The 26,618-nt window shown below is 36.0% G+C and overlaps 1 protein-coding gene across 1 annotated transcript; it reads right to left on the reverse strand.

Annotated features, from left to right (window-relative positions):
• LOC131694339 (uncharacterized) lies at positions 1 to 26,618 on the reverse strand. The gene is made up of 7 exons (XM_058983006.1): positions 26,344 to 26,618; positions 6,058 to 6,413; positions 1,179 to 1,350; positions 898 to 1,009; positions 399 to 583; positions 243 to 317; positions 1 to 90 (listed from the first exon to the last, which is right to left on the reverse strand). The coding sequence occupies exons 1-7, from the start codon at positions 26,402 to 26,404 to the stop codon at positions 17 to 19; spliced, it is 1,035 nt and encodes a 344-aa protein (XP_058838989.1). The 5' UTR covers positions 26,405 to 26,618; the 3' UTR covers positions 1 to 16.

A 26,618-nucleotide genomic window follows, 5' to 3' on the forward strand; every position in this document is an offset into this window, starting at 1 on the left:
TTTATATGTTGCAAAATCACTCGTAAATTTTTATTACAAACATTATACCTAGAGCAATCGTTATCACTGCAGAAGACACTTTTAATTGACCTGAAAGTATAGGGTCAAGAGACAAATTTAAATAATTAAAATGTTGCGAAAACGAAATGCAAGTTCAGAATTATCGCTAAATATCCAACACCATCCTCGTTCATTCAAAATTCTGAAATATAATTAGGTCTGTCATAATATACTATCCATACCGGTGCAATCACTGATCTCGAAACGTCCTCGTTCATCCATCCTCAGACGACTCCATCGCGTCAGCTGGGTCGGATCTGATACCAAGTGAGTAGAAGAACAGTGGTTATTAATTATTGATTAGCCGGGCGCAAATGGGTGAACAGCGCGAATATTACCGTAATAGATAGTCTCACGCTTTCGCACGTAGCTCGAGCCAGGTACGGTTAAAACGCATCCAATCGATGTGGGCGAAATGAGCAAATGCTTGTCGATCAGGCCGTAAACCGTTTTGTTGTACATGTGGTACCGGTCCGACAGAACTATGGTGCGTGAACTAACCAACAGCAAGTCACCGCTTACCCTGCAAGAGACAAAACGCTTTTAATATTATAGCATTTTCGTTTTCCGCATTGCACTACACCGGTGTAGTCGGTACTACACTCATTCAAACTTGGGTGTTATCTATCCATCTATTTTTTACACTACACCGGTTCAGCACCAGGTTAAAAGGAATACGCTAGTGATCTTTGTCAGTCTTATTTAATTTAGTCTTATTTGTATGTCCTTTTTCCAAAGCACCTAAATCAACACGCAATGTTAAATAGTAAAAAAATTAAAACAACATTTTAACATATTTTGCAACCTTTACGATAAGGAGACACCAAATTCACTTACACTAGCACCAGATTCGGTTCAGGATAGATCATGAAAACCGTACATTTGATCAGCAGCATGTTCTCCCTATCGGCATCGTTCTCGTAGTGAAGTAGCAACATCTTTTCCGGAACTAACAGCAAACAGTAGCAGCGCCAGTAGGTGCGAGGCAACACAAAGCAGCAGAATCAACACAAAGAAGCAAACATATTGAAGTATGTATCAACATAATCTACCTCATCAATCTTCCCTGTCTGCTGCATGTGAAAGATACCGCAGGAAATTCAGAAACGGATCCTTACCAACGATTTGGAAGCGGGCCGCTTTTCGATCGAACGATTCGTACGTTTGCACCGAGCACATGTACTCGCCGCTGTGGTTAAGCTTCGGATGTTGTATCACCAGTGCCCGGTACTTGTAATTGACCGAGTCCGACATTGAGTAGTTGGTGCGGAGTTCTCCTTTAAATTGGTTCTGGTGAGAGTGAAAAATTAATGCGTGGTCAGTGTCACACTTCACATTGCATGGCAAACAATGCTAAACTATCTACTAAGTAGCGGAACCATGTGTACAGCAACTAACGACCATGTCATTTTGTTGTGATTTGTATTTTCATTATATCGCACATCTCTATGGAATTGAAATGGTAAACTGATGGAGTAGCATGGTGCCCTGTGCAAATCTGTGGTGAAGAGTTGTTAGAGACAGGGATAAATGGGATTGTGTAAGAAATAACTATTAGTTATCGATATGTATGACATATAACATTTCTTACTAGAACGCAACCGTTAAAAATATTGCAAAAAAGGTTGAACAAGAACCACCATTGAAGTTCAAACTCCATTATATTACTAAATCACTATTCGACGTGCATTTTTATGCGGCCACCCTCCCGTAACTCTGGAATCGAAATTCGGATAAGAAAATCAATTGCAGCCGATGGAAACCTTATATTTCCTATTTATGATTAGGTTCAGTAATCTCTAAGAAACTGAGGTGCACTTTCTGCACCTACATACATTTGTACACACATTCTCCGTTATCGTCGTAATGCGACTAATGGTATATAAGATTCTATCTTGCGGGACTTGGTTACCCGGTCGAGTTTTGAAGCGATTGCATAACTTTTCTATGCCGGAAAGTCGATGTTCAACAAAACATTTCTTTTCGAACACTAAATTTTGACGTTCCATGCAATTTCAAGATATTTTTCATCAAAAATACGAATTCAATTTCAGGAAATTCATGCTTGCTCCGACTTGAAGGCCTTCGTGGAGCTCTCCACGCTTGCAGCTATAATAGATGCCGTTTTTTCTGCTACATTTTTATTTTATCTTCAAAATCAAAACATTACATTATGGCACATGACAAAATTGCTTGTAAAATGTCTAAATGTCTTACCTCTGATTGCTTAGGAATTAATATATTTACGATACGCTTGTGTGCGTGCCATTTTCTATCGGTATATTTATTTCTAGCCGCACATAGATGCTGTAACATGCCACGTACATAGCTGAAGCTTTGTTGTTATTTCAGGATCGCTACACCTTAACCCAAGAACGTTGCACTGGGGTAAAATTTACCCCACACCTTTGTAGCCGTGTGAAGACGAGAATTCGGCGTTTATCGACCTGGGACCCTAACCATAATTAAATTTAGAGTTCCTAGTAAGAGTAGGAAAAGGTGTTATAGCCAGTTTGCTTATAGCTTTCGTGGAAGCAGGTGTCAAGGTTGGCGTGGGGTATATTAGTACCCCAGTGTACGGTTGCCGTTCTCGTTTCGTCAGGTTTTGTAGAAAAAATAATCGTTCTGATTTTTGCTAATTTTTGACATTAAAAATGTCTTACTCCACTATCTGGGGCTAGGTGTCATTCTAAAATCTAAACTATCTCCCATGTAACGAAACTATGTAAGGTTTGCACGCTTATAACTCCGATATTACTAGATGGATTTTAATCATCCATACACCAACCGAATCAGAAACACCTAACTTAAATATTGGTAATAATTTAATATCTCCCCAATAAAAGTAGACTTTTGGAAATTGGTAAAATTAAAAAGTTCACGAAAAACGGGAAAATTACCATTCGTGAGGCAGATTTCTCAGACACAGCCGTCAAGAGAGGGCAGCTTAGTTGCTCAATGAAACACAAAAAGTCGTAAATAGAAGCAACGCATGTCCGTTTAAATCAGTTGTTGCAATACAATACAATAAGCGCTATCGATTTTCGGTAACGTTGGCATTTGCACACACTCGCACCTAAGTGACTAAACCATATACGGTTAGTTTATAAATAGAGGTGACGCGTACCCGTTTGAATCAGTTTTTGTTCTTATGTCGAACGGGTAAGATCATGGCTGCAGCGTCTGGGCACTACAATAAGCGGTACCCGACCAGGAGGAAATAACACAATTATAACTCATGCTGATATTTTGTTACGAAAAATTTCCTATCAAATTTTGTTATAAAGCAGAAACCGTTAGGTGTTAAAATAACAAAAATTCTAACAAAAAATTCTCTACGAATATCACATTTATAACAAACGTTGATAGCAATATAACACGATCATAACAACATGAGATAGCATAATTGACCCCAACATAGCTTGTATTACTTATTGTATAATATCAACGATTTTAGCGTGCAAGTCTAAAAATAGAATGCGAGAAAAATAAAGCAAACATTAAGGCGCTTTTTGCTTTGGGAGCAAAAAGCTTCATGCATCAAAAGCTTTTATAGCATATAGATATATCTACTGTTAATGTAAATCACGCCACAAAAAAATCCCACCCCAAACATCAGTCTATATATTTTGGTATTAGTCAACAAAGTTAGCAGTAATATGACTTATTACTTGACGTATGAACATGCAATGTAAGCAGTACAGTTAATCCTTAAAAAGAAATGCATTAAAAAAATCTAAATTTATGAAATGCTACCCTTCTATATTTTGTACTGCTACCTAAGGATCTCGACAATATGGAAAAAATAATTACAGTATATTTCAAGTAATTATTTTTTGTTATGATTTTTCAAAATTCTCTTGGTCAAGTCTCCCCAGGCCTTGGTCAAGTCTCCCCGCAGTGGAAGGAGCATTTCGAGTTGTTGAACGACAAATGTACACAAACAAAATAAGGCTTGGGAATTTTGGATTAGTACGCTTGAGGAAGTATGAAATGACATTCAGGAGCTGAGAAAAAAACACGAAAAGTGAACTGCGGTTTAAAACAATTTTCTCCTTAGTGGACAAAATACAGTTTTTTAACTAATTTTTTTCCACTTAGGAGAAATATAGCTTAGCGCAAAAAGTGATAAACTACCTGATCGTGATGATAGATGAAAAGTTTGCAATTCTACAGGGTGTGGCGAGTAATCTTATCTCCATCTCTATTTGATGTTAAATATGTAGGCTATCGCGCACCTCTTTAACAGTTATGTGTCCAACAAAAAACACCTTTAACAGGCCAACGAGGGTACCCGGGTACCCACAAATTGAAATGCTCATAACTATGGCTTCCTTTAACCGATTTGGACACTTTTAGATGTTTTGGATCTTGTCCACTTTTTTATTCTATTTATTAATAGAACCGGAATAATGGATCTGGTTTTTGGTAATCCGGATTTTCCGGAGTAATGTTCCAGTACTAGGATATGATTTGTAAATTATAATAATGTCCTAGCAATATGAGTATCAAAACTCTTCAAATTTTCTCGGAAGTCTGTATTTTATTGTTACGGGACCCTATGGCAATTTGAAAAATGGAATTGGAATGGAATGGCCACTCACGGCCCCACGGGAACCTGCTCCGGAATGTCTGTTCCTGGGTCAAATCACCAAATGGTTCCAAAACCACGAGATACAGCCTACTGATGCAATTCCAAGAATTTTGATACCCATTTTGCTAGTATTCCATTGTAGTTCACAAATAGTACCCTTGCACAAGAACCTGCTTCCGGAAACCCGGATTTCCGGGAACCGAATGAAGCAACACGATTCATTTTGCCAAGTCCAAAAGTGGATGAGTTCCTGAATCCAAAATGGCCAAAAGTATCAAAATCGGTTGGATATGACCTTAGTTATGGGCATTTTAGTTTTGTGGGTACCCGGGTACCCACGTCGGCCTGTTACGTAGTAAAAAAATTAGAAGCCCCTCCTCACTCCCACCCTTACTATATCAACAATATTATTAACCCAAAAGCTTGACCTAGTGAAGTTCTAAGATGTCACAAAGTCGGACACACAACGGTTAAGTAAGACAAAAAAAATGCGTGGATTTAAATCGAATAAATCGTAAAGATCGTGTTCGTTACATGGATGGTCTCATGACTTATCGAATGTGATAATTATCGAAACATAATGCCCCAAATATTGTATATATGCTACTTTTTCATATTCTGTTTCTGTGAATGATTACCACAGCGGATTACGAGACGACGAACGATGGGCTATCACCCTATGCCAATATTATATCTCGTTACTTTATCGGCGTTTACTTCTTTATTGGTGTTGCTGGTTGTTGCTATGGAGGTACTGAATGCAAGATACAAAATGCATCAGTTATTGGGTGGCCTTTTGATTGTGTTTTAGCAGCAAATGTCGAAGGCTGTTTATTGATGTTGATTGTAATAGGTTGATTTTTTTCTCGGCTTCGGTACATGGCTTTCCGTAATGTGCGATCTGAGTATAGAACTGGCACGTATTTATATACTTATAGTTAATGTTAATGTTGGCTAAACAAGACAGATAGGAAAATATAGTTTTCGTCAGTCATCAGTGGTAAGCGAGGCTGCTTCTTACCGCAGTGGGTCTGGATTCAATCCTAACCGAGGTCGTTGAGATTTTTTGAGATGAAAAACTTATTGTAGTTCCAAGTATATTGAATGGGAACTTATTGTACCAACCATTACATTACATTACATTACATATTAGATTTAAAATGCAACATTGGCATATGAGGAACACTTTAACAAGTGTTCGGCCAAAATATCTAAAATATTCTAATTCAACATCTTCAAGAAAATTCCGATAATATGAAATTGTACCACTGTTTTAGTGACAAGATTAAGTTCTAGAATTTAAGTTTATATTACAAATAAAAAGAAATACATACGTTTAACTTTCAAAGATGAAATATTCAACAATATAATCAAATAGCGGAAGATTTCAACAAACCACTAACCATTCCTATGGGATTCCTTGCCGGTATCCACTGGTATATCAACTTTCGGTTGAAGTACCACTTGAGCACAAAACCGCACTCATTAGCCTTGATCTCGTACTGGCAGTCCATTATAAGCGGTTTGACCGCGGAGGCACTACTTGTATTAGTAAAGTTTATGTTTGCACCCGCAATAATGTTGGCCCCTTCATCTAGCGGCGTAGGGATGGTACTGTTCTCCGCTACTGGCTCATCTCGTACGAAACGTTGGTGCTGTCCCCATTGGTGTCCGGAGGAGAAGGCGAAGATAAAATCCTTCCTTTCAAGGATGTACGTTCGTGGCACCTCGAGATTGGTAATGTGGACCGACGTGTAAACTGGAATAATAGATAAGAGAATAGATGTCACTTGTCAAGGAATAGTAGAAGAAATGTTGTTGCAGTGTTCTGCGCTTTTAGGAAAACATGGTAATGAACAATATGATGCAATTGAGAAAATAGTAAAACAATTATTATTAAAACTGTTTTTGTATTCTGTGAAAACGTATCATCCCAAGTCGTTGCACCAAAGAGATAGGTAAGACACCAGAGCGAACACTTCGTCGTCTCTAGGAAACTGAACTCAAACAGCGAAAAATCTTGTCTTTTCAGTTCTCACTAAGGCCACCCAAGGCGCAAGGAAAGCTTCGAGGGATTATGTGCAAATCCAAACTCCATCGTCGTTCTGATTCAACCTCACTACAGATTTGAATTTGTGGCATTGCATGTATATAGAATGCTTGGTAGTCAGTTGGCGTTCTCTAAATGGTACATCTTCCCACAACGGGAAAACCAACACAAAAATGTTGTATGAAACAAGACATTACACGAACGACGCTATTTCAGAAGAACGAAGCAAAGGCGCTAATGAGGTTAAATATTTTATTGTATTATTTGGGTAGATTGATCCCGTGTTAAAATGTTCACTCGCTTGCCAGTTCGCAGTGTCTTGTGGTGATTGTGGTTCCACAGTATGATAGGGTGTTAGCTCTAGATCTTAACCTAGGGGAATTATGGTTAAAACCGACATCTTAAGCTTAACACAAAACCAATAAAATTATAATTTCTACACAGAAATGTTCTTCAGAAAATTCTTAAAAAGGCTTAATTTTGTCAGCGCTTCAAAAAAATTAATTTCATTAAAAATTATTGGTTGCAAACCTTGGAATACAAAGTGACTTCTTCTGGGCACTGCGGGTAAAACCGACACCCGTTAGGGGTAAGATCCCCTTCAATTTATTTCCTCTCCAATTTTTTTTCAAATCTTGATCTTTATTAAAAATATTATATATGGCTGAGTAATAAAGTGTGAATATGTGTGATGCAAATATGTGCTTTTTGTAGCTTCGTCATGTAGTTCGAGGAAGAGAGTTCGAAAGCGTAGGATTATTTCTTGGTGTGGATATTTCCAAATAATCCTTACGCACATCATTGCAACCTTCAGTGTCATATTATTTCGTAAGAGAAGGTTTGCAAGTGTTCTACATTCTGCTAATAGGATTCATTCACTTATAAGTCACACACACTTCTTAGTAAAACTATCTGATTCAAACTTTGATTTTTCGGGACTCTGATCATCAACGATCTACCGGTGTAGACTGTGATAAAGTTCTTCAATGGCAAACCAACAGAACAGTGATTTGAAGAGCTTTGTATGGCTAAAACCTTAAAATCTACCAACAAAATCTATCATCTAGACGAGTATGAACGCTGCTGCCGCATGTTTTGTTTATTTTTATGACATTCGGCGTACTAACGTAAATCCAATGTGTCTCCAAATGCTCTACATAAATACACAAGCAACTAAAAATAAAGTGTCATTATGAAAAGAAGAAAAATAATTCTAGGGAAGGTATGGGGTGTCGATTTTACCCATAATTCCCCTACCTATCGCTGATGACGGTAGGATGGAACTCGGAAACGATGCTCAACGTTTACTCAATAATAAAAGATATTATTCTGAAGGATCTTCCCTTTTTTCAATAAACTAGGTCGTTATGTTTTATATTAAGAAACTCATCAGAAAATTTAAACAATTTAAAATGCGATGATGGATCAGTATTGTCGTGATTTTAAGCCATTCGAATGCGGTTGTTCTGATAGGTACATGAATGAAACTCGCGTATATTTCATCCTTCTCGGTTACACTTACAATCATTGACACAAGTCGGTCACACACTATGATATTATATTTGATTTTTTTTTTTCCAGACTCATGACTCAGCAGTCACTCATGCATAAGTTTATTCACCTTCTACGAGATGTTACAAGCAGCGAGTGCATCCATTCATGATTCTGAAAGAACAGTTAATGTAAATAATGTCCCCGATATTTACTGTGTACATAAGCCTTAGGGGAGTCCAAAATTAGTTGGCGGTTGGGTAAGTTTGAGAACTCCTTTTTGTTGTCTGTATGCTGCACTAGTTCTTTTTGTGTATTTCAAGTGATGTGAATGTTAACCTCCAATGTTAACTTTTAAATATCATTCTGACAAGTTCGGTATGCTCCGTAAAAAGGTTTGAATTATCTTTGATGATGATGGTGGTCCCACCTCATACCCCCACAAAGGTGTGAGCTGAACGATTTATCTAAAAGATAATTAATATTTTGATCCATAACAAAACCAGTTAACAAAAAGAAACGGACTGGTTTAATTTGCAGACATAGCTTTCCTTCAAAAGAACGTAACCAGATACATTTCGAATATTCCGCCAACAACCAGGGTCCATCAAGAAAATTTCCATTCCGGGAAGATACTTGATAGAATCGGGAATTGAACCCAATAGCTTCCATTTCCGATAATTCTCTGTAAGACTCCTCCCGCCTGACCAAGACATCGGTACTACCACCTGCTAAGGTGTGCAGTGACGAGCCTAGTGGCAGTGCAGAGTCCGGTCGAGTTATATCATCCACATCAGACCCCTTTATTGAAAGGTTCCTACCATTAACCCAAGGCAATCAAGGGATACTCCTATCCGAGAACATCCTTGATTGATCAGGAATTGAACCCGATATCTAGTAGTTATCAGAAGGAGTCATCAAGCCCCATACTCAACGAGCTAACTCCGTTATTACCACTATCGCAGCAATAACCGAACTTAACTCTATTGTCGAGCAAAGTCAACACAACTCCATCATCAAATCAGACCCTGATCACAACAAAAGTCTAAAAGCTTCGATTCAACCCGATGAGCTTTTAGTGCTGGTCACCATGTTCGATTTCAAGTTAGTCTCTATCTGCTTAGCGCGCGCGTGGCTCAGACTTTTGTAGACATCTCATTATTTTTTAATAACTTTAATAAACAAGTAACAAAAATCCATCATCATCATAGCGAATATAATAACTTAGTGTGACTAAATGCAAATAATAGAAGAGAAAAAAAATACAATCTTCGTGGTATTACATAGTTATTCAAATAACTCCAAAATATAAAAATTCAAAAAATCTGTCTACAAAGCAGATTTTACGTGTGAAATACACAGTGTTTTGAACTCCGCTAATGTTGCTGCACGTTTAATATGCCTAGGCATCGAATTGAAAAAACTTATTCCTTTGTACAACAAGGAGTTCTGTGATCTACTAAATAAAAAGTTTGGTGTTCTTGGATCCGACGCGTTTCTAGTGTTGTACCTATGCACATCACTTCCTCTTTCAATTCGATCACACAAATATCGAGGCAGCATTCCATTAATAATTTTAAAAATGAACACCATTGTTAAGTAATAAATTCTTTGCTTCACAGAGAGCCATTGTAATGCGCTTAGCATGAAACTAGAGGAAGTGTATCTGTTACATTTTAAAATTAATCGCATGATTCTATTTTGCAATCGCTGTAACCTCAATATTTGTGTTTGATTGGCAAGAAACAAAATGGATGGGCAGAAGTCAATGTGTGGTGAAACAATAGATTTATATAATAAAATTTTACTACTAATTGTTAAATCATTTTTCAGACGACACAATATACCATACTTTTTAGCAATCTTTTTGATGACATTGTCGATGTGAGACTTAAAGGTTAACTTGTCATCAATGATTATTCCAAGATATTTTAATTCACTAACGCGATCAATAGTCTCACCATTTATTTCAACGTTAACGTCAGGCCTAGTATTAGCCGAAGAGATGATCATATATTTAGTTTTAGCAACATTTAACTTTAATTGTTTAAATTTTAACCAACGAGCAAGGGAATACAAATCTTCGTCCAAATGCGCCACGGCTTCATCTATATCCTTAGCTGCAATGAACAGAACAGTGTCGTCAGCAAACAAATTTAAGTCACAAAATCGTAAAACTCGCCTCATGTCATTTATATACATAATAAATAAAATAGGACCTAAGACACTACCTTGCGGCACTCCAAGAGGATTGCCGAGAGGACTAGATACAAAATCGTTGAAACTAGTTTTCTGAGTTCTATCACATAAATAGTTTTCAAACCACTTATGCGCTATCCCTCCGATACCAAATCGCTCTAAAGTTTTCAAAAGTAATGGTCTCGAAATTGTCTCAAAAGCGCGTTTCAGATCCAAAAATACAGCAAAAATAGTCTCTTTAACTTCGATTTTCTCTTTCCATTTTGCTAACACTAGATTCAAAGCGGTTTCGCAAGAGTGTCCCTCTCGGTATCCCGATTGCTCCGGAATTAGCAAATTATTATTATTCAAATATCTCATCAGCTGGCCCTTAACAACAAGTTCTAAAATTTTCTCTAATGTATGCAACATGTTAATGGGGCGGTACTCTTCGGCTTTATCCGTCTCAGTAACTTTGGGAATAGGAATCACAAGTGATTCCTTCCAAACTGTCGGCACGTGCCCCGTTTGTAGCGATTCATTTACAAGGTCCAGCAGATCGTGTCCGATGACATGAAAGCAATCCTGTATCACTTTTGCATTGACATTATCGATACCAGCCGATTTTCCCAAAGAAAAACAAATATCTTTCAATTGTTCAAAAGTGATTGGGTGAAATCCATCAAATCTACAGTTAATATTAATCGGCTGTGTTATTTCCGCAGGTTCACTGACCAGCTCAATACTTTGATTGATCAGTTGCACACTGTTAACGAAATAACTGTTCAATTTTTCAGCTATTATTTGCTCAGATTGTTCTTCTACCCCGTTAAAAGTTATGGACTGCGAGGAACTAGGTTTAGGTTTAATTAAATTCTTTAGGATTTTCCATAACTCTTTGCTGTTGTTTTGATGTTGATCGATCTTCCTTTGAATGTACTCACATTTGGTCTTTTTCAAAGCTCGTGAATAAATATTTCGCGCGTGTGTGTACCCATTCCAAAGACGTTCACTATTAGTTCTGCAAAATTTCTTGTACTTTTTATCCCTTTTACGTTTCAGGCGCAAAAGATCTAAAGAGTACCAGCTGTTCGAGTTATTTAAATTAATATACTTTTGAGAAACTAAACTATTTGTACACTCGTTTAACACATTAGTTAGAACAGCTGCCTTGTTATCCAAATTTCCATTCAATTCCGTAAAATCCAGGCTTCTCGAAACCAGTTGAGACATGGCTTGTTTCGAATATCTTTTCCAGCACTTAATTTTAACTTTATCCTCCTCACGGTTTGGTTCACTCTCCAGCAAAATTGAAATTGTCTCATGATCTGAAATTTTACAATCGGCCTCTACATACGAATGAACCCCATCAAAATTGGAATACACGTGATCTATCAATGTTCTACTGTGTCTGGAAATTCTTGTAAACTCACTAACCGTTTGCTTGAAATTGAAAAACTCAGCCAACTGCTTCTAAATGGACAACTTTCTATATTACAACAACGGCTTATCTCGTGTATTTTCTAAATTATTTTGCAATTTTTGAAAAATAAAGTGTTTCAAATGGTGATTGGTTATTAGTGTAGAAACGGCTGAGTTTATGTCAATAGTGTTTTCGAACAACTTATCAAAAATTACAAGGTCTGTCATTTGCTGCTAAGATTTTCGTAATTTGTGATCGTTCTATAAGTAAGATTTTTCAACTAATTTTTTTGGTAAAAGGTGAGCTAACTTCTATGGAAAAGTCGAGGAGATTGCTTTCATGAATTGTTTTTCTGAATGCATGAAATCTCCTCTTGTAACGCTTAAGAAGTTATAGCTCGTTATATTTGGATGGCCCTAAAATTATTTTGACATTAAAAATAACTTACTCCACTATCTGGGGCTAGGTGTCATTCTAAAATCTAAACTATCTCCCATGTAACGAAACTATGTAAGGTTTGCACGCTTATAACTCCGATATTACTAGATGGATTTTAATCATTCATACACCAACCGAATCAGAAACACCTAACTTAAATATTGGTAATAATTTAATATCTCCCCAATAAAAGTAGACTTTTGGAAATTGGTAAAATTAAAAAGTTCACGGAAAACGGGAAAATTACCATTCGTGAGGGAGATTTCTCAGACACAGCCGTCAAGAGAGGGCAGCTTAGTTGCTCAATGAAACACGAAAAGTCGTAAATAGAAGCAACGCATGTCCGTTTAAATCAGTTGTTGCTCTTATCCCATACGAGCAACATCATCTCCGGGCGATACAATAAGCGCTATCGATTTTCGGTAACGTTGGCATTTGCACACACTCGCACCTAAGTGACTAAACCATATACGGTTAGTTTATAAATAGAGGTGACGCGTACCCGTTTGAATCAGTTTTTGTTCTTATGTCGAACGGGTAAGATCATGGCTGCAGCGTCTGGGCACTACAATAAGCGGTAGACGCTATGCATTTTCGGCAGCGGTGGCCGTGTGCGGATTTTTCGGGTACCAGCATGGTGTCACAGAATGATTTGCAAAGTGGGTGGGCGGGGTGGTTTGGATTTAATTCAATACGGTGTGTGCTGCTTAAGAGTGTTGCGTTTGAAAAAAATATATTTATTTTTATGCATGCGTGTGCGTTGTAACTTGTTAATCCATGTTTACGGCGCTTTGTAGCTGCGTAGGGTAAAGAGCCAATTGGTTTTCATGTTTCATATTTCGGTTATATGTTTTTTATCAGTAAGGCATCTGACAACGTGCTTCTGTAGTTATTGCACTGTTCAGCAGCGTAGTATTTTATATAGGAGAGTACACTCAGGTTTTTTTACGCAGATTTTGAAATTTACGTGGTTTTCATTTACACGGCCTGTATCCCCTGCGTGAAAAATCTGAGTGTAATTGCATCGGAAACAATCACATTCCCAGCAGAACTTTTTGTTTTCTAATTTCAAACACTTTTGTTTCGTACTGCACACAACGGAAAATTTTAAAACAGAACTTACCGTCCCAGCTGCAGTTGAAGCGGGTGTTCTTTTTCGATTCAAATTCAAGCCATGTCTTAAGCGTTACTGGAGTTGAAATTGTTTTCCCAGTTTATCCAGTCAGAATATCTGTCCTACCCTATGTATTTAAAACACAGTTCTAATTGCGTTTTAAAGTACACAACAAATAGAACGGTTGGGTATACTAATTTAAATTTTAAAATAAATCTGTTTTAAATTATGAAACAAACCGCTGTACTGAAGATATAATTATGTCAGTCCTATTACCACATAAAACACCTATATAACATAAAACGCTGCAGAATTGGTTTAATAATACAATGTTTACACTACAGAGTTATAACACGTTTTAATAATCAGCAACAAGAAAAATGTCACCAAGATAGCATAAAAACCCGTTTTAACTGGTAGTACGAACGTTGCATAAAAATGTAATTTATCAAATAATTTCATTTTTTCCACCACTAATCGATCAAGAAATACTTAAACTTAAGATTGTTTACTTAAGTTCATTAGTACATTATTGAAAATTTAAATGGAACATGAAATTTCATATTTCATGGAGAATCTGTATATTTCCGTTGGCGGGCGTGGGCTTCCTCATCACAGCTCTCAATATGGAACTTTTCTTTTGAATATATTTTCTGGACAGACCAGCCTATTTTTACTAGATGGATCAGCCAAATAATGCCAATCACCTAGTGAGATACTTGATTAATTAATAGATTACCGTTAAAAGACCTTCAATAAATTATGTTTTGATGGGAAGGGTATATAGCAAATTGTAACATATGAAAACAGGCGAGTGAACAAGAACGTGAGTCGATATGTGTGATAGATAAAATTCATATGCACGCACTTGAAAAAAGCTACATTTTTAATGTCACCGTGGTCGTGTCCTGTACACAACCATCTAATTTTTTTTTAATATCTTTTCAATTATCATTCGTACAAGTTTCATATATTCTACAAAGTTATTTAAATCGTCAAAATACTTAATTTTTAACATAATATGTAGTATTTTGAGTATTTTCGAAGATATTGGACATTTTTTTAAAATCAATTGCTTTTTTCAAATCATCTTTAATTCTACTGGAAACAACGAGAGACAAGTGAACTCTTTTGAGTTTTATAGTGTTGATGAGGCATTTCTAATTGCAACATAAACATATTGGCGTTACACGCCAATAACAGATGTTGGTAGTAAATGAAGGAGAAAAGTTTTCTCTTCCATAAACTGTTGTGAACTGTGTTCGACTAGTAACGGTTTGTCTGGAATTTCCATTCAAAGTAGATTTTGACAGTTGGCTTTTAGGCCGTAATCATATGTTTGTCGAGAATAGTGGCCTCTCGCCAAGAAGATAACAATTTTCCTTAGAATATAGAGAAGATGTCAAAGTTAATATACTGGGGTCTTAAGCAGTAAAAATTATGACAGGTGTCAACTGGTTTACAACTTTACAAAGCCATCCAACACTCTGTCGGAGCTTCTAAGGACGACTTTACATCCAAATGATTGCTTTTCTTTTGACCTTCCGCCAACTGGTTTCATGTTTACCACCAAGTTGCCTAGGACCTGTAGTAAATTGGGGAGAAGGTGTGTGTTGTAGCCAAGAGTATAACCCTATACACAATGGGTTCCAAAATAACAGTGCGTCATAATGTCCGGGACATTGAGACAGACAAAAAGTAACCTTGGGCATTATAACACGGTATCATTAGAAGTGTCCACGTGAACATTTTGCAATATCCCCATCTCCCTCCTCATGGACAAGTGTGAGCTTCTTCGCACTCCCCTTCTTTTTGTTGAAGCAAAATTCCAAATTTCTCGACAATTATCACATTTTAGAAGAATTTTGTTAAATGTGTTTTGAATTGAAATGACACTTAGAATCAAATTCTGTAATAAAATTACAGTTTTGTCTGTCAATCAGTAAAACTTTTTACTGATAAGTTCTCCATTATGCAATCATTCAAAATGTTTCTTTTCTCTTTAGGTTTTTGTTGACAAAATATAAAAAAATCACAAAATGGGTTTTCTGTTTTTGTGGAATTTTTTCGAGCATTTTTTTCAGCGCATATTTTTATCGTACAGAAGTACTCATTCCCTGTAACTCTTCCTCAGATGGTTTTGCTGTATGAAATACGGTAATCCAACATTTTTTTAGGAAATGATGCATGCAAAAATTCTACGCCCTTTCAAAAAATTACGTCTTACGTCAACTAATGATCTCAGAATATCTATTAGTCTTTCTATTTCATTGCTTTCGTTTTTCTTAATCTTCAATTTGCCGAAAACAGCCAACAAAATCGATACAGTCAGTACTGACTATTAGTATGCTTAAGAACACCCGCCAACGAATATGTCCAAGAGCTTTTGAAAAAACCGAAAATAGCTAACAAAATCGATACAGTAGAACCACAGAGAACAGACGTCCATGTTCAGTATTCAACTTGTGTAAAAATCTAACGGTTTCGAAGGTAAGTGGGATATCCAAACCAGGTGCGTTACTGTCGTCATGTTTTTTTTGTGGCTGAGTTCGACTGAATTTACAGCGGTTATTCCTATACCCAGTCAAACTAGTCCGGAACCGGTTCGGACTTCCAGTATGAATTGCAGCTCGAATGCATCAACCGATAGAGTCGGAATCGGTTGATGCATTTGAGCAAGATTCCATACTGAATCCATTCAGGATTTCGAAACGGTTCCGGAATGGATTTGACGGATAGTTGGAATAAGTTGGTTTGGCGGCGCTAGTGTTTATCGTATATTAATTCAAATGTTTACACACCTTTTTAAAATATTTTTGCTCGATCATGGATGTCTGTTCTCTGTGGTAGAACCTTGCGGCAATTAAAACATAGTAAATGTAAAACAATTAGTATTGACACATGCAGTGTAATACCTTACACCGCATGCATAAACCAATTTCATATGACTATTGCATTGCAGATCAGCAGGGTTCCACAAGGGCGCGACTTTGGAGTCACTTTGAGATCACCTGGTAAACAAACTGAGAACTACATCGACCACGTTCTAATGAACAGAAGTTTCTTCTACGACATCACAAATGTTCCCACCTTCCGTAGTGCGAATATAAATTCAGAATCCCTTCAGGAAGATCGGAATACCGAAACGATGGAGCATCTGTAGAGTTACGAAAATTCTACGAGTATGTAAATCGCTCGAGCAAAGGCTATGTGGCACAGGCCAACATATGAAGAGATACTAATGGAGACCTTCTCACGACCGAGTGTGAGCTGATCGATAAGTGTATTATGACGAATGTCGAAATAGCAGTGGAAGACGAGAGTATCGCAAGAATCAGCCTGGGGACATGCGTAGCCGACGACAGATTCTCAGCGCCGGATCTACCAACGATTTATAAGGAGATCGGACGGTTGAGGACTGATAAAGCCCTTGGCAATGATCAACTGCCATGTGAGCTGTTGAAACACGGAAGAGAGGCGTTGGTTAGAGCATTCCACTGGGTGATTTTGAAGATCTGAAAGAACATCTATAAAAAGGGTGTTAAGCGGGTGCTCTGCGAGGAGACAAACAGCCATGGATCGAGTGAACTGGAGACAACTTCTTGATACAGCAAAGGACAACGCGGTCTTAGACTGATTGATAACTAAATTATTTAAGTGAAAGTTTAGCAACAAGTTTTCGAATATGAAACAACACATCTTCAGACATAATTATTTTTGTGCTAAATCCTCTTAGAAATAATCATGAAAAATCAACTCTTCAAAAAAGTAGTAAAAGGCTTGATGTCTTCAGCAAAGTTTTTGCGAATTTCATTTAAAACATTTTTATTGAAGATATGAACGCTCTATTTATGTAATTATTCTTAAATCCAGTTTTCTTCAATGTTGCTGTAGCTTCAAAGACTCATGGCTTGGAAAACATGTTTATTTTGTTGTTTATTAACAGCAGAAGAGATTGATCATATACAGTAATATTAGAATAATTGATTTTGAAGGTTCTTTTTCGCAAATAGCAAGTATATCTCGATACCCTGATTATATGGAGCATTCATATCTTCAGCCACGTTATTTGTAATAAAATTCTCGAAAACTTTACTGAAGGCACCAAGTTTTTCGAGACTAAATTTGTTTGAAGAATTAATGCATCCATCTGGGAGGATTGTTCACCAAAATTATTTTATCAGAAGATGTTTAACGTTGCAAAATTCTTCGAAAATACTAAACCTCTAAAGCTGACTGTTTCGAAGCTATATGATATTGAGCGTAAAAACTGTTTTCGAGCATTTATTTCTTTTCTAATAAAATTCATAACATAAGAACGAGTCCTTGCATACGAAATTGTATTACGCCATTTAATTCAGTACTCAAATGTACATTAAAAATTGTCACTAAATCGATTTTTTTTAATTTTCTTCATTTCCAATCCTACGTGATGGCTATTTAGATAATCGATAGCACAAAAAAAATCAAATACTCATAAAAGCTGATCCTGGCCTTCTAGAGACCAACGGAAAATGCCTTTTTACATAAGTTTTATGTGGATGTTTCCATGCAGATATTTTATTTAATATTGACATGATTTGTCAATTATAAGCTCCTCACTAAGAGATCACTTAAAAATCCATTCCCACAATTTACCAAAAGTCCCAACGGTGTTTAAAATATTAAGTTCTCACTGTAGTGATCAGATAGTAAACTTCTAAAACTCTTACTTAAACATTATTTTTTTTTAAAATAAACTGGTCATCAGCAATTTTTTTTCAATTCAATTAATTTTGGTTTGGGGGGAGGGGGTTTAACCCCCAAACCCCCTTCCCTGGCTACGCCACTGTTGTGAGCATTTCAATTTGTGGGTACCCGGGTACCCTCGTCGGCCTATTAAATGTGTTTTTCGTTAGACACATAACGGTTAACAAGGCAAACCGCCAGATGGAATCAATGTTCAACATCTCCAATGAATTTAACAAGTGGAGCCCACATTGTTTTCGTGGTGGCTGAGATTCTTCTTGTTGAGGCAGATTCTTCGAAGCTATTATGTCTCCACAAGTATGCAACCGAACGTGAGTTATGTCAACGAAGCTTTTTGTTGTTGCAACATAGGAACTCTATGCGTGCTGGTCATGATTCTATTTGCTTCATGACTGCCACAATCACCGAAGTGGTTGCAGATTTCGATTGCAAAGTTAAGGTATTTTTGATTTTCCAGGAATTTATTTTACTGAATTCTATGTTTGTTATAATTCTCATTTTCCTTTTTTAACTAGCATTGTATTGTATTGTATTGTATTGTATTGTATTGCATTGTATTGTATTGTATTGTATTGTATTGCATTGTATTGTATTGTATTGTATTGTATTGTATTGTATCGTATTGTATTGTATTGTATTGTATTGTATTGTATTGTATTGTATTGTATTGTATTGTATTGTATTGTATTGTATTGTATTGTATTGTATTGTATTGTATTGTATTGTATTGTATTGTATTGTATTGTATTGTATTGTATTGTATTGTATTGTATTGTATTGTATTGTATTGTATTGTATTGTATTGTATTGTATTGTATTGTATTGTATTGTATTGTATTGTATTGTATTGTATTGTATTGTATTGTATTGTATTGTATTGTATTGTATTGTATTGTATTGTATTGTATTGTATTGTATTGTATTGTATTGTATTGTATTGTATTGTATTGTATTGTATTGTATTGTATTGTATTGTATTGTATTGTATTGTATTGTATTGTATTGTATTGTATTGTATTGTATTGTATTGTATTGTATTGTATTGTATTGTATTGTATTGTATTGTATTGTATTGTATTGTATTGTATTGTATTGTATTGTATTGTATTGTATTGTATTGTATTGTATTGTATTGTATTGTATTGTATTGTATTGTATTGTATTGTATTGTATTGTATTGTATTGTATTGTATTGTATTGTATTGTATTGTATTGTATTGTATTGTATTGTATTGTATTGTATTGTATTGTATTGTATTGTATTGTATTGTATTGTATTGTATTGTATTGTATTGTATTGTATTGTATTGTATTGTATTGTATTGTATTGTATTGTATTGTATTGTATTGTATTGTATTGTATTGTATTGTATTGTATTGTATTGTATTGTATTGTATTGTATTGTATTGTATTGTATTGTATTGTATTGTATTGTATTGTATTGTATTGTATTGTATTGTATTGTATTGTATTGTATTGTATTGTATTGTATTGTATTGTATTGTATTGTATTGTATTGTATTGTATTGTATTGTATTGTATTGTATTGTATTGTATTGTATTGTATTGTATTGTATTGTATTGTATTGTATTGTATTGTGTTGTATTGTATTGTATTGTATTGTATTGTATTGTATTGTATTGTATTGTGTTGTATTGTATTGTATTGTATTGTATTGTATTGTATTATATTGTATTGTATTGTATTGTCGGGTCGAAAAGATATAGGGTTTTTAATTTACGAAAAATGCACTTGTGGTTTCACTGAAATTGGCTTCTGCTCATCTTAATACTTACTATGTTAATACTTCATCAAGATCATTAATAAAATACAACGTGGACTTAAGTATATTCAGTATAACCTTTATGTTTAAAATGTTATCAAAGGCGGCTCCATGGGACAACCGGAAAATATTCCAGTAGTGTATATAACCCTTCCTTTAATACTTGTTTTTGTAAATCATTATGAAGTGTTAAGCCGTTTATTTAGTACCGTGTAGCGTATTAAATCAATCATCAACAAAATTCCAAAATGTTGGTTCAAGTTCTCAATACAAATTCGTCAACATTGAACTTTTAAAGAGAAACAAAAATGCTACCTATACTAGATACGTCATCACTGTTTAGGAGACAAAATTCAGTCATATGTTACAACAACATAATAGTTGTCTAGTGTTTTGTTGGAATTCGGCTCTGTAATGGTAAAACCGATGGGAGCTTTGTCATTTATATGTAATTAAACTCTGTAGCTGTGTATTGAATAAAGGGAAAAAACAACGTAATAGTTGAAAATTAAAAGGAAAATGTCGTATAGTGAACTGTGGTCCTGCTAGAGGAAAACACCGGATGTGACAAATGTTGTTTCTTCATCAAGCAAATGCTATACATGAAAAGAAAATTGAAAACTTCGTCCAAGAAAATTGATTAAACAGATGTTTCCTGCTCCTATGTGTATTCAGGATCGCAAGAACAAACCCATCGATACGTTCCACATATAGCGTGTAAAAATCAGTGGAGCGAGAGTAAATCTAAACTGCAATCGGGAAACTAGTTTAAATTTTAATTTCCGTAAACGGCAAAATTTATCATAGCATCTCTATATCCCTGCCAAAACCGTAACCAAAATTTCCAAGCCTCCTGGCAATATACCTTTTTAGTCAGACGTTGCTAATCCAGACAGGTTGTAGTATGTTTATGTTGGAAAATCCTCGAGCATGTGGTATACCTTTGCTCCAAGAAGAAGCTATACGTACGTAAACATGTATGTTGACATGGTGTATCTGAAAGAGCAGTGTCCTGTCTGAAGCCTTAACCCCTTTTCCACAATCCTTTTAGAGCGTAAAAATATAAGCCACCGCAAAACCGTTACGTATAAATAGCCACGGTAGGCAACGACAGCATCATGCCACAGCCTTTGGGATTCCTGCCCTGACACCGATTATATCGTTCGGGTCCTGTTTTATATTTCAACTGACACTGTAGTCTGTCTGCCTTGGTGTATGAAAGATAGTCGATTTTTGTGGAGTTATATATTTACCTCGCATGGACCATTTCAAATGTGAAGAAGGCGGCAGCCATAGCGTAGTTGGTAATTCGATTGTTTTGTACGCAGGTCACCTGGGTTCCCAACCCTCACACATAGGGTAAGACAAGCCCCTAACCCAAAAAAGAAAAAAATGATTCTTTGGTGAAAACCTCTATAGTCAAAACGAAAATATGAAGAGAACATACAGGGGCGTCAATCAAAAGTTGGTTAGATACACAACGCCTTTGGGAACCAGAGGCAATGACCTGCTAAGAATATAAAAAATATATGGATATGAAAGATGTTGGTCAGATCATAATAATTACACAACATCCTGTCGATTGTTACCAATATTTTTATCCGGTGCTGTGTCCTGTATCTCGATGCATACATACATAACACGAGAAACAAAAGAGTTCGCTTTTTCATATTATCCTGCTATAAAATATGTCGTATTGGCATCAATAGAGAGTACTTCATCGCTGAATGAATTAATGAAAAGAGGCAAAAGGTGCACATGGTATGAGTCAGTGTGAGCGGCGAATGTAAAAGTAGATTTACCTTCACTCTAACGAGTGTTTTCGAAGCTTTTCACAATTCAAACAGCATGGCATACACAAAGTGCATAATCGACGATTGAAATATTTATAAGAAGAAATTAAAGTTCAATTGAGAAAGCGCAAAGCTCGGCCATCCTGGAATAATATGCATTAGTGCGATGCTCCACTTTATCGTCTTTTATGAATGAAATGAACAGGTAGCCAAATCTGTGCAATATTTAGAGGGGCCGGGGCTATTAATTCGTGGTAATTCGGACCCTCTCAATTTCTCAGAAAATCGTAAGGCTTTCTGACTGTTGCACATATTCGTGAAACCTCTATTCTAAAACATTAACTCTGATAGCTGAATTCATTTCTTTGGTTTTTTAGAAAGGAGATGCATTGTGTTTCATCCTAAAAACTAAAATTATTATAATGGGTAAACCGTGATTAAAGCAACAAATAAAAGTAAAAAAACAAGCACGTTTTTTAGAAAGCTTGAGGCTCCTATTGTATGGAATGATTTTAGTTTTGGTGAAAACACAGATATTTTCAAGAAGCTCACCACTTTTGTGCGAAATTTGTATTTGTATTTGTGAGCATTCATCTCACAGATTGTCTTAATGAATAAAAAACAACGGGTCTTAATAAAAGAGCGCAAGGGGCTATTCGGACCCCCTATTCCATCAACCACCGCTCAACGGCTTGCGGCTAGGCACACGATTTCTCACGCCACAACAAAGAAAATGAAAATACATGATGCGCCAATCGACAGCTGTGACTAACCAGATTGAGATTTGTAACGCAATTTATTTTTTTTGCTTCTTAAGAAGTTTTTGCATCAAATATTTCATAGGAAAAAAAAATCTATTGCAAAAAATAATTGACGGTCTGAGTTGCCCGAGCCATTGTAAAAGGATGGTACGTAGAGTTTTGCAAATCGTCGCCTAGTGCTGCCATGGAGTGGTGTAAACTAATTTTTATGGCACCAAAATGTAGCTGAGGTATCAAACTAACAATTTGGATCTCTGACCGATAAATTCTTTCACATCTATCAACCTAAAAGGGCGATTTGCTTAGGTAGGTCCGAAGAGCTCCGGGTTCCCATAATAAATTTGAAACAAATTTAACAGAAAACTGTGAGGTATTTTACGGATGTTGAACCTATTATTCTTTATAACACTTTCGAATATGACATAGTTTGATAATATCTCTAATATGCAATTAATACGATGAAAATTTAGTAATATTATGGAAATGGTCTAACATAGGGTGACCATATCACACGAGTAAAAACACAGATCAGTCGTAAAGGGATAATTACACACATACTCTTCCTTCTATAATCATCATTATTAGATGTACATAACTGAAGTATATCAGAAACATTAACGGTACCAGGTGCCTTCCTTGGGGTATTTGTTGACATTGAGGTAAATGTGGGTACCTGGCAATCTCTATCACTCGATCCGCGAGGAGGGATAGAAATTACTACAAAAATTGTTTGTTGACTTGCATACGACGCCGAGTTTTGTAGTTTGTTTTTTTTTCGCTATGTCTGGACGCGGTAAAGGAGTAAAGGTGCAGGAACGCCACAATCTTGCTCCGTTCGTGTCAGTCTCCAGTTGACTGAATCCATCGTTTACTGAGAAAAAGTCACTACACACTCGGAGTAGTGACTTTTTCTCAATAAACAATGGATTCAGTCAACTGGACACAGGCACGAACGAAGCAGGATTACGTTTACGTTCAACGCAAAAGGGGCGGGGTATCGAATGAGAGCTAAATCAATCCATTACCGTCGTGCGGGGTATCTTTGCGCACTTTTTATCAATTTTTCAATTTTGACGAACTATAACTCCTTTAATAATCGATGAATTTGCATCATATCACCACATATTTATTGTCATCGTGTATGTATTATGTATGCCAAATATGAGCGGAATTGGTTCACACGAAAAAAGTTGTTCATATAGCGTTCAAAAATATTCAAAAATATTTTTTTACTTTGCACACTTCTTGAATTCGATATAAAAATAATTAACCAGTTTTATTTACTTTTATTGAAATATCATTAATTTATACTGATATCAGAGGCATTTTCAACAATAAAGTATCACTTATTTATCGCATTTCATAAAATAAGGGATTCATTTTAATTTAACATTTACAACGTTACTTATCAGAAAAACTTGAGTGGGTTGAGACTGCATATTGTTTTTCACATAGAAAAAAGGAAAATGAGGAAAAATGGCAATATCAGTTTATTTCTAGTATGTCAGAATAGGTTTTTAAGAGCATTTAAAGATTTTTTGCATTATCACACGGTGAGATTGAAAGTTTCGCAAAATAAAAAAAAAAGTGAAATAAGGGGCTATTTATGACGTATATTTGAGTGCTAAATTAATGGCGTAATTAGTACACAAGGCCACGTTCTCAAGTTAGGAACTTTTAATGTCAAGAATTCTGAAATAAAGGTTCGAAACCAGTTTTTTCACGGCCAAGATCACATTATTGCGCAACCACCAACTTTGGAGGTTCAATGTCTTCAAAGAAATTATACAACATAATACAGAGCATCTCTTGAAAAAAAACCATTTTAGTAATTAATTCTCTTGGACATAATTACGGAGAATAAACTCAAAACATTATTTAGAGGCTTGGTCTCTTCGATAAAGTTGTTGATAATGATATCAAAAACAACTTTTTTAAGGACACAAAAATCTTCAAATGCTCATAAAACCGATCCTTACATACTACACTCAAAAAAAAGTAAACGTTATGCCTATTGATTTTACACATAGATTTTTGCAATTAACGGAGGCATATAGACACTATTTGCTGGCACATAAACCTAATGTGTGTATTTACAAGAAATATTAATCTTACATTCACATTTCATAACTATTAGGCACATAAAACCCCATTCTATAACAATATGCACATATAACTTATGTGCGTGCATACATAGTTTATACAGTTGACACATAGAAGGTATGTGTGCGCGTGATAACAATAGCATTTCTTCTTCATATGAATTTTAAGCGGTTTGAAGCAAATAGAATTAACGTTTGGATTTTTTTCAGTGTAGAAACAAACGAAAAACGCCATTTTTCATCACACAAAAACTTTCAAATGCTCACAAAACCCGATCCTGACATACTAGAAACAAACGGAAACGCCATTTTTCATCTTTTTTCTTCTTCTTTCCGAAAAACAGTATGTGGTCTCGGTACACTTAAGATTCTCTGTTTTGTTGAGCAGTCTTATTTTACGAGCCTCCAATCACTTTTATCGATCCTTGAAGTGTTTTGTTTGTTTTGTTAAACAGTATTAAGAAAAATGACAAAGGGTATATGCAACATGTTTAAAAGACATGGCTCTACAAATGTCAAAGGTATAATAAAACTAATAAAAGCGCGTCTGATAGGAAATATTGAAAAACTAAAGTGTGCAAAGTAGCCCCATATATCCAAAGTAGCCCCGCACGACGGTATATCCATTATTTGTACTTATTGTGCATTTTACAGAATTAGTTACAAAATGGTTTTCCAATCACATAGCGTAAAAACAGATTTTTTTCATTCAGTTCAACAGCAGATATTCACATTCAAAAAATCGAGTCGAATTCCGGCCGTATAAGGGACCATTCATAAAATACGTAACTCTTTTAGGGAGAACGGTGTCCGACAAATTGCGGCATGTTGTTACATATGGGGGAGGGGGGGGGTAAGCTAGAACGTTACGTAACATGTTTTTACTGAAGAAAAAAAAATTCAAGGAATTTGTTACGTAATAGGAGAGGGGGGATAGAGTAATTTGGGACAATTTGTTACATGTTTTTCCCAGCAATATGCATACCAAAACTCTTCAAATTGTCTCGGAAGTCTGTTATTTATTATTACGGGACCATATGGCAATTTGACCTGAGAATGGCCACTCTCGACCTCACGGGAACCTGCTCCGGAATGTCTCTTCCGGGGTCAAATCACCAAATGGTTCCAAAACCACGGGATACTGAAGCAATTCAAAGAATTTTGATACCCATAGTATGCCAGCATTGGCACATGCTTCCAGAAATCCGGGTTCCTGGGAACTGAATGAAGTAAACCGAATAATTTTTAAGAAGGCTAAAAGTGGATGAGTTCCTGAATCCAAAACACCAATAAGTATCGAAATCGGTTGGAAATTGCCTTAGTTATTGGCATTTCAGTTTTGTGGGTACCCGGAAAACCCCGTTGGCCTGTTACGTAGTAAAAAAATCAGGAGCCCCTCCTCACTCCCCCTTACTATATCAACAATATTATTAACCCAAAAACTTGACTTAGTGAAGTTCTAAGATGTCACAAAGTTTCAATTTCCAGCTATGGATGAAACATTGGAATTTCATTAATTGAAACCTGAAAAGGTACCCGGGTACCGCGTCGGACACATAACGGTTAACGGGATAACACCGAAACTGATTCATCGTAGTTAACGACCGCAGGAGTTCGTTCGAAACACATCCTCTTTTTGGTTGGAAAGCGGTTTAAAACCATACTAAAAGTTTACACTAACAGATTTTTGCGGTTAGGTTTAATACCTTCGATCAAGAGCTTAGTTCTAGGATGGCATTTAAAATTTTCAGAATAAAAAAAGTTTTTATGTTGCAATAAAATTTAAAACAGAATATTTGTGATACCTCTGAACAGCGCACAGATGATTACAAGAAGCACATATTTTAGCCCAGTAATCCCTTTCATTGCGTGGTTGATGCGGCGGAATGTTTCACTTTCACGGTTATATCCACTTCACACGGACAAGTTATTAAAACTCGCCCAGGCTCACAGAATTAATTCTAACCTCTAGTGATCCGTTCCTTGTATTGCCACTCACAACCCTCTAAAGTAGAGGACAAGCCACGACCGGTGAAAACACGTCCACACAGATTGAGCTTCCGAGGTTCAACTGAAACAC

Source organism: Topomyia yanbarensis, chromosome 3 (assembly GCF_030247195.1).
Source record: "Topomyia yanbarensis strain Yona2022 chromosome 3, ASM3024719v1, whole genome shotgun sequence".
Lineage (NCBI taxonomy): Eukaryota > Metazoa > Arthropoda > Insecta > Diptera > Culicidae > Topomyia > Topomyia yanbarensis.

Bases quoted from the DNA above. Each gene is read 5' to 3' on its own strand.
- LOC131694339 (XM_058983006.1), bottom strand. From the start codon at position 26,404: ATGAAAGGGATTACTGGGCTAAAATATGTGCTTCTTGTAATCATCTGT. The intron at 6,414-26,343 runs GTATCACAAATA...CTATTATTCCAG, and splicing joins CATCTGTGCGCTGTTCAGAG to TTTACACGTCGGTCCACATT. The intron at 318-398 runs GTAATATTCGCG...ACTTGGTATCAG, and splicing joins GCGTGAGACTATCTATTACG to ATCCGACCCAGCTGACGCGA.